We start from the raw sequence: 14180 nt of genomic DNA, 5'->3' as shown, positions 1-14180 counted from the left end.
AGTTAGTCCATGCAGAATCGACTGACCTCAGAATAAATGAATTTACGTAAATGTTAATACAAAATTTATAAGCTGAAAATATTATAATTAATAAAGTAAATAGTATTAAATACTAGTAATTTTATAAAAATCTATTAAATAAAATAATAGAGCATTATTGAATGAAAATTATATATTATTCAAATAAAATTATACTGAAAAAATGATAAATCTATTAAACTTTTTATTCAACGCCACTTTACTATTGTGACGTTAGGTATATAAATATTTATATATAAGGCGAATTTTAATTAAAATATTTCTATTTTCCAGTAAATTATAAATAAATTATTTCAATATTTATAAAATATGTAAGACTAAAATATTGAATAATATTTATTACTGTAAACTTTTTCACTTTTTTTATATATATACTTTCTATATTTTTCTATTTCATTCTAATTCATTGGAAATAAAAAATACATTTACAGGCATAGATATTTACAATTACTTTTATACATAATGGAAATAAAAAATTTTTTTTAAAAATTCCATTTACTAATTTTACTATCCTAGATTTCAATAGCATCGATAATGCAATACAATTTCATTCGCGAGAATTCTTAAATGTAAATATGTTCGCTCGGATTTAACGGATACTTTCATTCGGCTGGAAGAAAGTAAACAAATGTTAATATAGTCTCACTCAGATGTTCAAGATCTAAAGGGAAGTGGACCGTTCGATTTGAAATTGCGATGCAACGTAGTGGAGACGCATATTTCTCTCGTTTACGATCGTTACGGATTCTTTCCTATGCTTTTTGCTATCATTTTCTTCTTCTCTGTAGTTATAGATGTGCAAAATAAAAGTATGACTTGTAAAATGGAACGGATCTTATCTATGTATGCTCATATACCGTAAGGGTTTTAATTCTTGTCTCGAATGCTGCCGATATAATGTTTGTAATAAAGAGTTCAAAATTATTCATAGCTAAACATTTATAATTCGGGTAATAAGAATTGTTGAGAAGAGAATGCAAAAGAGCAGGAAAATTTTCATACTGAATTCGATACTTTCAGCCGTACATTATTAAATAATACATCGAAAATATTATAACTTAATATGCACAAAAAGATTGATTATAAATTTGTAAAACTTTATTAAATTATTGTTCGTAAGTAGGTGAAACTTATTAATCATAAGATTAGAATGATGTTTTTTTTAGAAATAATTACATTAAATAAACTGTACTAGCTTTTCCGTAACTAAGTATTCCGTAAGCTAAATCGTTCTGCAATAGAACGTTAGCAACAAACAAGTAATGTAAATTGAATGATCAATTTATTAAAGAAAGTATAATAATTGTATTATTGTATTGTAAAAAATTAACGCTTCAATTGACAATTAAAGTATTTCCCATTACAGTAATTAATATATAAGTTTTCAATAATTTAAATAATATAATCATCATAATATGAAATAAACACGTTGTTATTAAATGAATTGATAGCTAAGCTTAAAACTATTAACTATATTAACTAAAAATTTTTTGTAAGTTATTAGAATTTAATAGTGGAATAATCTGATAATATTATCTAAATATTTGAATTTACGTACATTAATATTTTTTAAACTATGAAGATAGTTAATGATAAAAGCTTAAATAATAATATCTTTAATCTAATAATCTAATAATCTATATAATGCATAATACAACTCCATTACTGAAATAATTATTTTAAGTTGTAGAAAGGTAAAATAATTTTTGTATTTAAAATTTAAGTATATCGTTAAAATTTACGATATACGAATAATTGTGCATGTTTTAAATCAATATTTTGCATTTTATTAGCTGCTTTCTTCACTAATACTGCAATAAATTATGCAAGCGATGCTTCAAATGCAAACTTATTAAAATTAATTATATTGATTCAGTTATTTAATAATATTATTTTTCGTAATTAAGAGGCTATAATAACATCATTCATTATTTACTTAATGAAGTTTTCAAACTTTATATAAAATTTAGAATTATAACGTGATTATTCTAATGGTATTATAATATTACTTTGGTATACCATTAAAAGTGTAATTTGTAAGTGTAAAGTGTGTTGATGTAATTTTTAAATTTATTTGAACCAAAGTATTTTCATATTATACACATGAAAATTGAATGTCTTCGTAGCAACTTAATTATTTCCAATATAAATAATGATTAAAATCCAGGCATTATTTATTAAGAAACGTACATTTCTTATCAATGAAATATTCGTCTATAAGAGAGAGAGAGAGAGAGAGAAATTGCATTGTCTACTGCATTGGACAGACCGATCATTTTCGACTCTCCGATCTTCTCTCTATTCCTTGACTCACCATTGCTGAAAAAAAAAAAAAAAAAAAAAAAAACTTTGTATCTGCGCGTGGCATCAAAATGGATTGAATATCAATGTAGAATGCCGACGGCCAACTTTATCTGATTTGGATTTCGATTCTTCATTGATTCTGATATTCACTCTACCGTTTCTTGCTGAGAACCCAGTATATTCTTTCTTATTTGACTCAAAAGCTTTTATAGAAGCGGAATGTCAAAACGTAAAAATAATAAATGCTAGAATAGGGAGTTTGATGGTATTATTATTCAAATAAACTAGAAAAAATGTTTCAAATCTCAAAAAGAACACGTGATTGTAAATAATTGCATTAGATTTTTAATCGTAAATATATAATAAAATTTTAATTACTCATAAAATTCAATCCATATTAATTATTATCAATGTTAAATATCTATCAAAGCTAAAATAAATCTGATAAATTGTATTTATTTATTTTCAAGAAAAACAATTAAATAATTTCACTTTTCTTAGCTTCAAAATTATTTTCACCAATGATTGACTTAAATTAGAATTCATTGATAATATTTTACGCACAGCATCAGCCGACAATAATAAATAATATTATGAATTGAAAATATTCTTTTTTCTTATAAATTATCAAAGAAATTTTTTATACTTATATGCTTAATGCATTATATTTATATAATAATATTACGTATACAAACAAATAGAGGATTTGTTATTCAATTATATACAAGTTAGCGTTTAATTATTTAATTAGCGATATTTTATTGCAAACACATTTACTGTCCTATTCATTAATATAATATTTTATTAATCGTACGTAACGTTAATGCAGTATAATATATTCTTATATATTTGTATGAGATACTAAAATTCTAAAAGTTTCAAATATTATTTGAGTAAAAATATATATATATATTATTGAATGAAAAGGTCTTTAGAATTATAAGAAATAAATAATACTAAATTAAAATTTTGCCTTAGTTAACTTTTATTACGTTAATTATTATAGTATAGATCAATGATTAATACACATCTTGAAATTTCTTTATAATGTAGTAGACAATAGAAATTTTCCCTTTCGAAATATTTAATATAAATAAATTGCATAATTAAAAATTGCACTAGTAAATGCAAATTAATTTTATTACATCGAAATATGTCGATATAATGGTAAATATCGAGCGATATTACGTATAATCTCGACGCTAATATTAAAATGAAACAATTGAAAAACTTACAATTCTTCTTGATTAAAAATAGAGAAAAAATAAAAAAGTATAGAGATATCTAAACTCTTATCAATGTCGTTCATATTTTTTCATACAGATATTGTTTTCATAAAGCTCATAATAATTTCGACTGAGACCAAAATAATTCTAATATGCATGAATCCATAGTACGTGAAAACGTGAATTTCATTCTAGCGTCAGCAATATTATGAAAATCATTGATTAATATTGATTTTTCATTTTCCGCGCTATACTTTTTCATATTATGGTATATTGTGTATACTCGTATAATGAAAATGTTAATAAATATTGTAAAAAAATATTAAAAAGTATACAACCAATGATAAAGAGCTAATAATAAATTAAAAGAATCTCCGTGTTAAGATATTGTTATTGTCAATTGGATGAGTATCGATCATTAGACAAGACATTGTAGTAAAGAGGCAAAAAAAAAAAACAAAAAAAAAATGTTACTCTTGCAAAGCCTTTAATGGAGAAAATTTTATTATCTATAGTAATAAATAGTTTTTAATAAAGCCCCAATGTAAATTTCCATTATTTTTCTAATAAAAAATATACGCCTTTCAATTACTGCTATCAGCGTTGTCAAGGTCAATGCCACTTTTAATTAATTCATACAAAACATATTTCTATCCCAAAGATGCTTCCAAAGAATTCAAAAATATCTAATATATATTTAATTGAATTATACTAGATGTATTAATTAATAACTGTTTCGCGAATAGCATTTATTTAATATTAAAAGAAAAGAAAATCTCTCACGAGCTTATATGCTATAATAACAAAAAGAAGCTAATTTTCAATTCAAATATCGATGACTTGTGATATAATAAAATTTAGCGCATGTTTGAAACACCAAATTGTCGCGGCTCTACACATTATTAGTTTGTATTATTAGTAGATTATTATAGAATTTTACAGGCGCAGTTATTGGTATGATTACGTAATGATATCCATCGACATTCTGGTGGCGATGATAGCACATTATTTGGCTCGCGTATATCCTTTATGAGGATTTGAAAAGTGCCGTGTGGCCACCATGATTTCACTAGAAAATTTATTATGTCTACGGGACGTATATAATGTTCATTCCGAGCTTATACGAGCATAAACTTTTTATTTAATTTCTTTATACGACCAAGCGTGTTATAAAAATGCCCGATAAACGTAATTCAAGTTATATTAGGCTTGAAAGATTGTAAATAAAATAATTAACATTTAAGGAAAGATTATATTTACAAGGAAATAGCTAATAATAATTGTTAGTACGAAGTAAATATCTAATATCAAAGATAGATTTTCATAACGATAAGAAAAAAAAATGTAATGCACTGCTTTGACAGTTCCGTAGTCATCAATATGCATTCCAGAATAGAACGATTAAACCAAAATCTTTATTTACGCATTATCATCGATTGTAAATTTATCTATTCATCATTGGGAATAATTTTTAGATTTTATTTTACTCTCACTGAAATATTATCATTTTTCACTTACGTATTAAATTAATTATCCAAGAGATTTCACAAACCATTCGATAGAGACATACATTAGCCCTATTCTTCTTTAACAAAAGCCCTCGCATATCTTTTCTGTACGACCGAAAGTACCTTCTTAGATGATATATATACCAAACGATGTTTATTATAGTAACAGAGAAGAGCCCTTGTCATATTACTTACATGATGGAAACTGCTCTCTCACAGGCTGCACAAGCACAATGGTTTATTCAAGCGATATTATACGTCTCCTACCTATAATGAGGGATACTAAGCACAGCGTTGAAAGGACTACCTGAGATGCTTCATATTAACATGTCGCTTAATAAACACCTGATCCTTTATCCTTTATACATCTTTTTCCTTTTTTTTTTTTTTTTTTTTTTTTTTTTTTTTTTTTTATGTTTTTGTTTTTGTTCTTTTCAAGCAATGCGATCGGATTCACGAGTTTGATAAAGCTGCCTATCTTCGATCATCATTGATACAAAGATGTGAAGATATAAAGAAATGAGATGTTTCGATTGCAGATATTACAATTCATATTTTTTGTGTGAAGAATTTACGTTTCGATAGATTTAGGATGCGCATTCAGCATTGAGTTTTATTATATTGACTCGTATTGATGTATTGATGTGCTGTTAAGTAGAGGGAAATATCTGAAAGGGTTAAAGGCTTAAAATTTCAATTGCTTTTTCGAGATGAAATTCCATATCCGATAATAATGAGGTTAATCATCGAACGATATATTTTTCTAAGACATCTGATAATTTCAGAAAAATTTCTGTATATTTACGCCAAGAGCGTACCTCGTGATTTTTCGTTTTAATAATGCAACATTAATATTGTACAAGTAGAAAAAAAAATTCGAAAGACATGACGTCTTTTATAACATATCAATAGGACAACATTTAAGGGAATTAAATCACTTTAAAAACATAATTATTACCATTGCAATTTCATGAATTTTTATAATAAAATTAATCGAAAGACTTAACAACTTACTTTTATAAATGAATAAGTTGAATAAGTAGTCGAATTTACTGATTAAATCAATCAAAATAATTAATTAAAAAATATTTATATGATCTAAAATATTGCTTACATCAATATTTAAGATAACAGCTCAATTAATAATATAAGATGTGGAAGAGAATTGACAAAAATTTAATATTGAATGCAATATTAAAAATATATTAAAAAAAAAAAGAAATTTTTTTTTAATCATTTATTCACATTTTATTCACAAGTGAAATATTTCTTTTACTTTTTAATGGTAGTAGTATTTTTATTTCTATATACAATATAATCACAATTCATTGAATGTGCACATTAATATAAAATTGAAATAAAAAATTTCACAATAGACAATAGACTTTGTCCTTAATTTTCAAATAAATTGACAAATATTTTAATAGTTTATATTTTATTTATACCCATATATCCTGTAAATTTAACTATTATATTATTATCATTTTCATTGATTTTTTTATAGGAATTATATTCATTTCTACCAATGTTCGAGGCTCTTACGAGACTATTAAGGGCAATTTATTGTGTTTAAATATTCTTTGATTACTTTTATTTGAAAAACGTAACACCAATTTTATTATTTGTAAACATATTTTAGCCAAAAGTGCTTAATAAATGAACTACTAAATGTTTAAAACTATTACTGTAGATTAAATTTGAACGAGAAATTTTATGTTTACATCCCTACAAAAGCCGACATTAATCTGACTAATAAAGATGAATACTAATAAAAATTCTTAATATATTCATTTAGTCAATCTATATGAAATTTATATTTATATATATATATATATATATATATATATATATATATATTACTCTATTTAAAATAAATACACATTTAGAAATTTATAATTAATATTTCAAAGAACATCAACGAACAAACAGGAACATAAAATATTTCTCCAGAATTCATTAAGTGCTTAAAAGATAATATAATTAAATTAATTTCCTCAAATTAAATCGCACGTTCTCATACTACATTCTTTCTTTTGTCTAATTTTACATTTATTATTCCTACATTGACAAGACGATAATATTGAACAAACTACGTATCATAATCAGAATTAAAAAAGGTTTACATTTTCGGATAATTAATATGATGATATATTGACAACACACGGGTCACAAAAAAATTTGTTTTATACTGTCGGCAGTACAAACAAGAGAAAGAGATAATGTTAATGACAGAGTCCATTATAATGATACCGAGTAACTAGGCAATATCATTTTAATATTAGAAATCCTGCAATAATTCAATATTAAAATATACAATTATAATATTTATTCAAAATAATAAAAATTTTTAAGCATACAGCGATAAACTTAATAATGTAATGAATATTTATTAATAGACATAAACTACTAATAGAAAAATTTATTGGGAATTTGTAAAAAAAAAATATATATATATATAATGAAATACTAGATTAATTTTCATCCTTATTTTATCTAATGTGAACATAACAATTTCACAGAACTTATTTGAACATTTTCATATCGATAAATTGTAATTAGAATAAAAGATTAATTTTAAACTTTTGATTCTTTATATAAAATCACTTTAAATACAAAATTTTAAAATTTTAATATAATTTCGTAATGTAGGAAATTTATTTGATGTTTTTAACAATACTATTTTGTGCAAGGATGAGCAACGTGAATCATTTTATTGTTTATTAAACGTATTAAATCATTTAAAATGGCCTTTTAAAACAAATAAATATTATATTATATATTTGGAATATCATTTAACACGATAATTACATCATTGTTTTATTTAATCGATTATTTTTTTATTATTGCTGAAGAAAAAATAATGAAAGAAAAGCATCATTATTATTAATTATCCAGAATTCCTGATGCATGTACACTACTTATTAAAACTAATTAAGTTTGGTTGTTTTAATATTATAGCTATTGTAGTTAAAATATTTATATTATTAATCATTTCATTAGATACGCCATCGTAAAATAAATGTAGAAAAAGCAATTTATGTGTCTCTTTATACGTTACACAATTATAATGGGACATTATTTTATACAAAAGTTCAGGCTTTGGTAATAATATTTTTTTTTTAATCATAGCCATAAAGTAAATAACCGTAAACTAAAGATGATATTTTACAGGTCAAATAATGTTGAAGTTGTTATTTATTACATTACATTTTATAAGTTTTATAATTGTGTATGCAGCGACTTAAACTAAAAATATCGTTTTAACCGGAATTAATAATGTTTGTTCCTTGTTGAATTTTTGCAAAATGCAATCGTTAAGCTATTTATGATTATTTATGATTATTAATATTTACATTATAATATGATAAGAAAGACTATAACTGATGAATGAACAAAAAGAGAAGAAGAGAAAGAGATGAGAAAGAAAAAAGAAAGAAAGAAATCATATAATATAATTAATTATGTATACTTAAAAAATTACATTCGAAAATCTTATTGACAAGATTAAAAATACATTAAAACTTTATGCAGCAAACTTGTTATTCCGAATTTACATTCTGCAGTCACTAGAATTATGATATTTGTTGAAAATATTTATATTAAAACATAACATATCGTATCAAGATTTTTCGTCTGAAACATTTTGTAATTTTTTTCAATATTAATTAATATATCTTTGTATACATTGTTGATATTTAATATTAATCATTATCTCATCTTTGTATTTTTCAGTTTATTATTTTTTTAAAATAGCATTTATTCTTTTTGATTGTTTTCTCTAAAGTATTATAATGAAATATTATAATAAATTATGTCAATAGCTTTCTCTGATACATTTTTTAAATAGTTTTGCTAAACACGCTACACATATTTTCTACCTTTTATTTTTTTTTTTTTAAATTTGTTTATTTCTTAATTTATGATCCATAAATGTTATTTTCGATAAATTTTATTACGCGTTCAATTTTCAAAAATTTTTTGCGTATTTTTCAACGTTTATTTCTATCCGATATCTAAAATCTATGTAATATATTTTTCTTCTCATTCTCGCATATTTCCTTCTCTTTATGCTTTTCTTATTCCACTAGTTTTGTATAAAATTTTGTATATAAGAATAGATGATATGTATCATAGATGATAAAGTTTCCTTATATCTTTGGGTTATTGCAGTGAATCTGTTGCTGTAACATTAACAATTAATTCATTGGTAAATATTATTGATTATTCCTCATAAGATACATTTGTCTACATCTCGTCTATAAAGTAATTTACTACGTGTAAATAATATCAATTAAATATAATGATACAATAATATTGGTATGTATATAATGTATATTAAAGAAAAATTTTCAGAAAAGGATGAGCGTGTGTAAGAGAGAGAGAGAGAGAGAGAGAGAGAGAGGCTGATGTATCATTACTAACTTATGAATCAAAAACTTCTAAAGACACTATATGTACTTGAAAAAGTTCAAACTTACAGAACAATATGAGAAAAAAATCTTTTTTATCCATTTCATATAAATCGATACAAACTCGAATTTTAAGCATTTGTTTCAGCTTTAGAATCTCTTTCTTATTTTTATTTTTCGACTTTTCATTTTAATTGTCTTATAAATCCCATATCTTATTAGTTTTTAATAATTTTAAGTATATTATATTTAACTTCAGTTTTTACATTATCAGTCTCTTTCATAGGCATATATTTAGCTGATAATTTAACAAAAATTCTTTCACTGGTCGTTTTATCCTTTTTATTAGCTCTTCGTGGATCCCTCCCCCCCCCCCTCTCAACATCTTTTGCAATTGCGCTATTTTCCAAAATTATTGCTTTATTAAGAAATACGACAAAATTGCTTAGATAATAAATACATTTAAACTATATATATTATATATGTATATGATTTTTTATGTCTTTGTTTTTACGTAACAAATATATTAAAGTTTACGCCAAAATTTACATGCAATATTTATATAAGTTATTACATTAATTATTATCATCATATTAAGAAAATAAAGTATATATAATGCGAATAAAGTAAATTTATTTAAAAAAACAATTAGTTACAAATCATTCTTATGTTATCGCATTTTCATTGTTTTGATTCCCACTTGTCCGTTTCATAAATTTCAATATCAAAGTCAATGCCGTGACTTTTGCGACTCCTGAATTCAATATTCACATAATTATTACCAACTCCACCACCAGTAATTCTTGGAGTAGCCCCATGTTCTCGATTATTATTAAGAAGTCTGATGAATGTTATGAAACCCTTGACTGTAAATGTTTTGACCTCCCGTCGCTCTTGCAATAGCTTCCTCGAGAATTTTATCTTTTCCTTTATCGCTTGCTTATCGCCATTAATTCGAACACCTTCGTTCAAATCCTGTATTTTTGACGATTCTACAACGAAAGTTATCGCTAAAATAAGAAAGCAAAGACACCAAGTCCTCATATTTTGAACGATGTTGCAACCTAATTGAAATAAAATGAAGTATTTAAATAGATCATGAAATTATAATTATATAACGATTAAAATTTATTCAACGTTAGTTAACTACTTTGTATTCAACTATTCAATATGTTATTCAACTAACAATTATAACACAATACAGATTATAAAAATTTCAATATTTTCATACAACGTTTATCTGTCTATAATAAAAGCATTCTTGACTTTTCGTATATTTAAGTTCAATACAAATAATTTGTCAATTTATAGGTATAATAATTGTAATTCTTTAATTTTATACAAAAAAATGACTAAAGTTCACGAAGCAGCGTACTTAAACAGTATTATGTATTATGTATTTAAACTTTTTGAAGATATCTTTATATAAAACAAAACTAAAATTACAATAACAAATTATACGTCATTATTTTATTATGTCTTACATCAAAATATTAACATTCAATAATGAAAGTTTATCGTATCAAATACTAAATTAATTTTTTACTAAGCAAATTTTTATTAATTAAAAATGATGATGTAATCCCTAATCATATGAATTAAACAAATTTTTACTTAATTAAAAATGCCGGTTTATTTCAATTATTTAAATATCTTGAATCATCCGCAATAAATACAATTTTGTATATATTTATTTATTTAAATTAAAATTATCAATAATTATTTTGCTTTCACATAAAATAGAATATTATTACAATTAATCGGTAAGTAATTTTACTATCCAATATTTAGATAATATTAAAATAATATAATTAACTTTGAGAGAAACAATTAAATAATAATTAACAAATCAAATAATCAACTTTTTGGTATTGTATTTATGAAAAGGATAATAGAAATTGGCATAAAATGTTTTCATCACGAACACTTTTTTAATAATAAAAAAATGCTATAAATGTCCAAATATGAAGAAAAATAAAATTATTGTACATACGCAAGTAACATTATTATTATACTTGATAAGTTTCTCAAAATAATATATATATATATATATACATAACACACGATTTTAGTTTTGAATTCATTTTTTTTTTAAATATTAAAAATATAGATATATATAATTAAAAATATAAGCTTGTTTATCTATAAAGAATATGCAAAATTATGTATTATATTATGTGTGTGTGTGTATATATATATATATATATATAATTTTTTAGTTTAATTTAATTAAAATTCCGTAATTTATACGGAAATATAACGTTCGTGTTTTAATTACATTAAAATATTAATAGAAAAACATGTTTCATTTATTTTCTAATAATTAAGTTTTATATTGTAAATAAATTTTTTTGTATTTCAATAATATTTCAGAAATTATAAAAAAAAAAAAAAGAAAGTCAATTTAATATAATAATTATTTTATCTTCAATAAAGTATTTTATAACATCTTTTCGAATAACTTAAAATAATTAATCTTTATAAATATATACTTATGGTTTATATATATACTTATGTTTAAAAAACTTAGAGAAATATGTCAAAAATAGCATTGTTTTAATTGCTATAAATTTTCATTTTATGCATAATTATTATTAAAATAACCGGTTGTTTAAACTTTTGTAAAATATGTATATTAAATATATACCATAAAATAGTTATTTGTATCGTTGAATAAATTTGGAATATATTTATTTAAACGTTAAAAAAAAAAAAAAAAAAATACTTATTGAATAATCGACTTTATCTGAATGTCTTAGATTCATATTGTGACATATTCAAATTAGTAATAATAAATATTCGTGGAATAAACGATATTGCGCAATGAATATATGTAATATTTGATGAATATTAAAAATATTATTGACTTGCTTCAGTAAAAAATTATGATACAATATATAAATCTTTCAAATAATTTTATTAAATATATGAGCTGTTGATTCATTAAGAGGTAAATAATTCTATTTGTATATAATTTTTTGTGTTTATAATATTCTTATTAAATAAAATATATTGTACGTATGTATGAATATTGACAGATTAAACGGTTGATCGAATTAGTCACATAATCTGCGTACATTAATTAACATTCAATAATAATTAATTGGATTGTTACCTCAATAAATGGATAATAATTTATTATAAATTGACTGTGAAGAATCTAGAGGAAGTACTGCTAACTGTTTCAATTAAACTAATAATGTATTCAGGAAATAAATTGAAACGAATTGACGTGTCCAACGAAGTGTATTACATACTATTTGTGAAAAATACGAAATAAAAAAAATAAAAATTTACTTGTACAACACAAATCACGAAAAATACTGTAATAATATTAATCTATTATAAACGTGCTTAATAATTATTATGTAATATAAGTAAAATATGAATATTTTATTTACAATAATTTTGAGAAATATTCAATATACTATATATCCATTTGTTTCTGCAATACCATCAGTAAAATGCCTATATTAAAAAAAATTATTAAAATTATCTTAATCTATTATATAATAATGCTTTGAAAATAACGAGAAGGCATATATATATTTATATAACGAATACAAATTATCAATAAGTCAATCTAATGAAACCTTAGTGATGTATTATAAAAATCTACGACTTTTACTTAATTCCGTTAATTTGCATTTAATTTATATTTACATATAAATGTATTTATACTATATCTTTCTATTCTAAAGATTTTTAAGATGCTGATAAACGTATTTTCGAAGAAAAATTCATTCATTTAACAATTCATTTATCAATTATAGAAGTTATTATCTGTGGAGTGTGTAACGTAGAACGGATTTCATGATTTTAATTTGAATAATAATATTCACAATAGTTAAAGATTTATATAAAATTCCTATTTACTTTATAATAATATATTTAAAACATTTATATAAATAATGCGTATATTTTAAAGAAGCATCATTCTTACGATTAAGGTTTATCAGCTGATTCTTCATTATATACAATATAAGACAGTTTATAGTAATTATTAAATACTTTTACATTTTCATAAATCAGACAATCAATATCAGAAATATTCAATTATAATAAAAGAAAGAAAAAAAATATCTTTATGTAGATCACTATATGCAACGTAGATTTTTAAATAAAAATTGTTAATTTAGATCCGAAATATATTGTAGAATAAAACTTAAATAAATCAATGTCAAAATACGATGGAAAATTAGCTATCATTACCCATTAATAGGTTTATGCTGAGTTTAAACAATTAACTATTATTTCTCATTAAATATTGAAGATTTTTGCGATAAAATAATCTATTGTTCCGATGTTTACAGAAGATTTATGTGAAAAATGAATAATGTTATATTGTTACATATTATTAGACACACTCCAAAAATCGAAATTATAAATTATCGAAATGATAAAAATAAGTATATAATAGCTATTATAAATTAATAACAAAAGTATTATTTCGCATAAAACATTTTTTTCGAATATCAAAAATTTTTTGATAACTTATTTTTTTTTAATAATCAAAATTAAAATTACAATTAAATATTTATTTGATAAATGCAGGATAGTTATAATTAAATATTAATAAATTTGTCAAATAGCACACTAGTTTGACGCCAATTATTTTCATTATTTATTTAAATAATTGTTTGTTTTATATACTGAAAATAAAGAAACTCTTTCGTTTATAATATATAGAAAAA

General features: G+C 22.6%; 1 protein-coding gene across 1 annotated transcript; it reads right to left on the bottom strand.

The window, feature by feature from the left end:
• Positions 1 to 10097: 10097 nt before the first annotated feature.
• LOC105368903 (probable salivary secreted peptide) lies at positions 10098 to 12719 on the bottom strand. The gene is made up of 2 exons (XM_011508056.1): positions 12602 to 12719; positions 10098 to 10550 (listed from the first exon to the last, which is right to left on the bottom strand). The coding sequence occupies exon 2, from the start codon at positions 10528 to 10530 to the stop codon at positions 10168 to 10170; it is 363 nt and encodes a 120-aa protein (XP_011506358.1). The 5' UTR covers positions 10531 to 10550; positions 12602 to 12719; the 3' UTR covers positions 10098 to 10167.
• Positions 12720 to 14180: the final 1461 nt, after the last annotated feature.

Source organism: Ceratosolen solmsi, unplaced genomic scaffold (assembly GCF_000503995.2).
Source record: "Ceratosolen solmsi marchali unplaced genomic scaffold, CerSol_1.0 scaffold1, whole genome shotgun sequence".
Classification (NCBI taxonomy): domain Eukaryota; kingdom Metazoa; phylum Arthropoda; class Insecta; order Hymenoptera; family Agaonidae; genus Ceratosolen; species Ceratosolen solmsi.
Note: the sequence above shows the minus strand (reverse complement) of the source record. Positions and strands in the feature narration are given on the sequence as shown.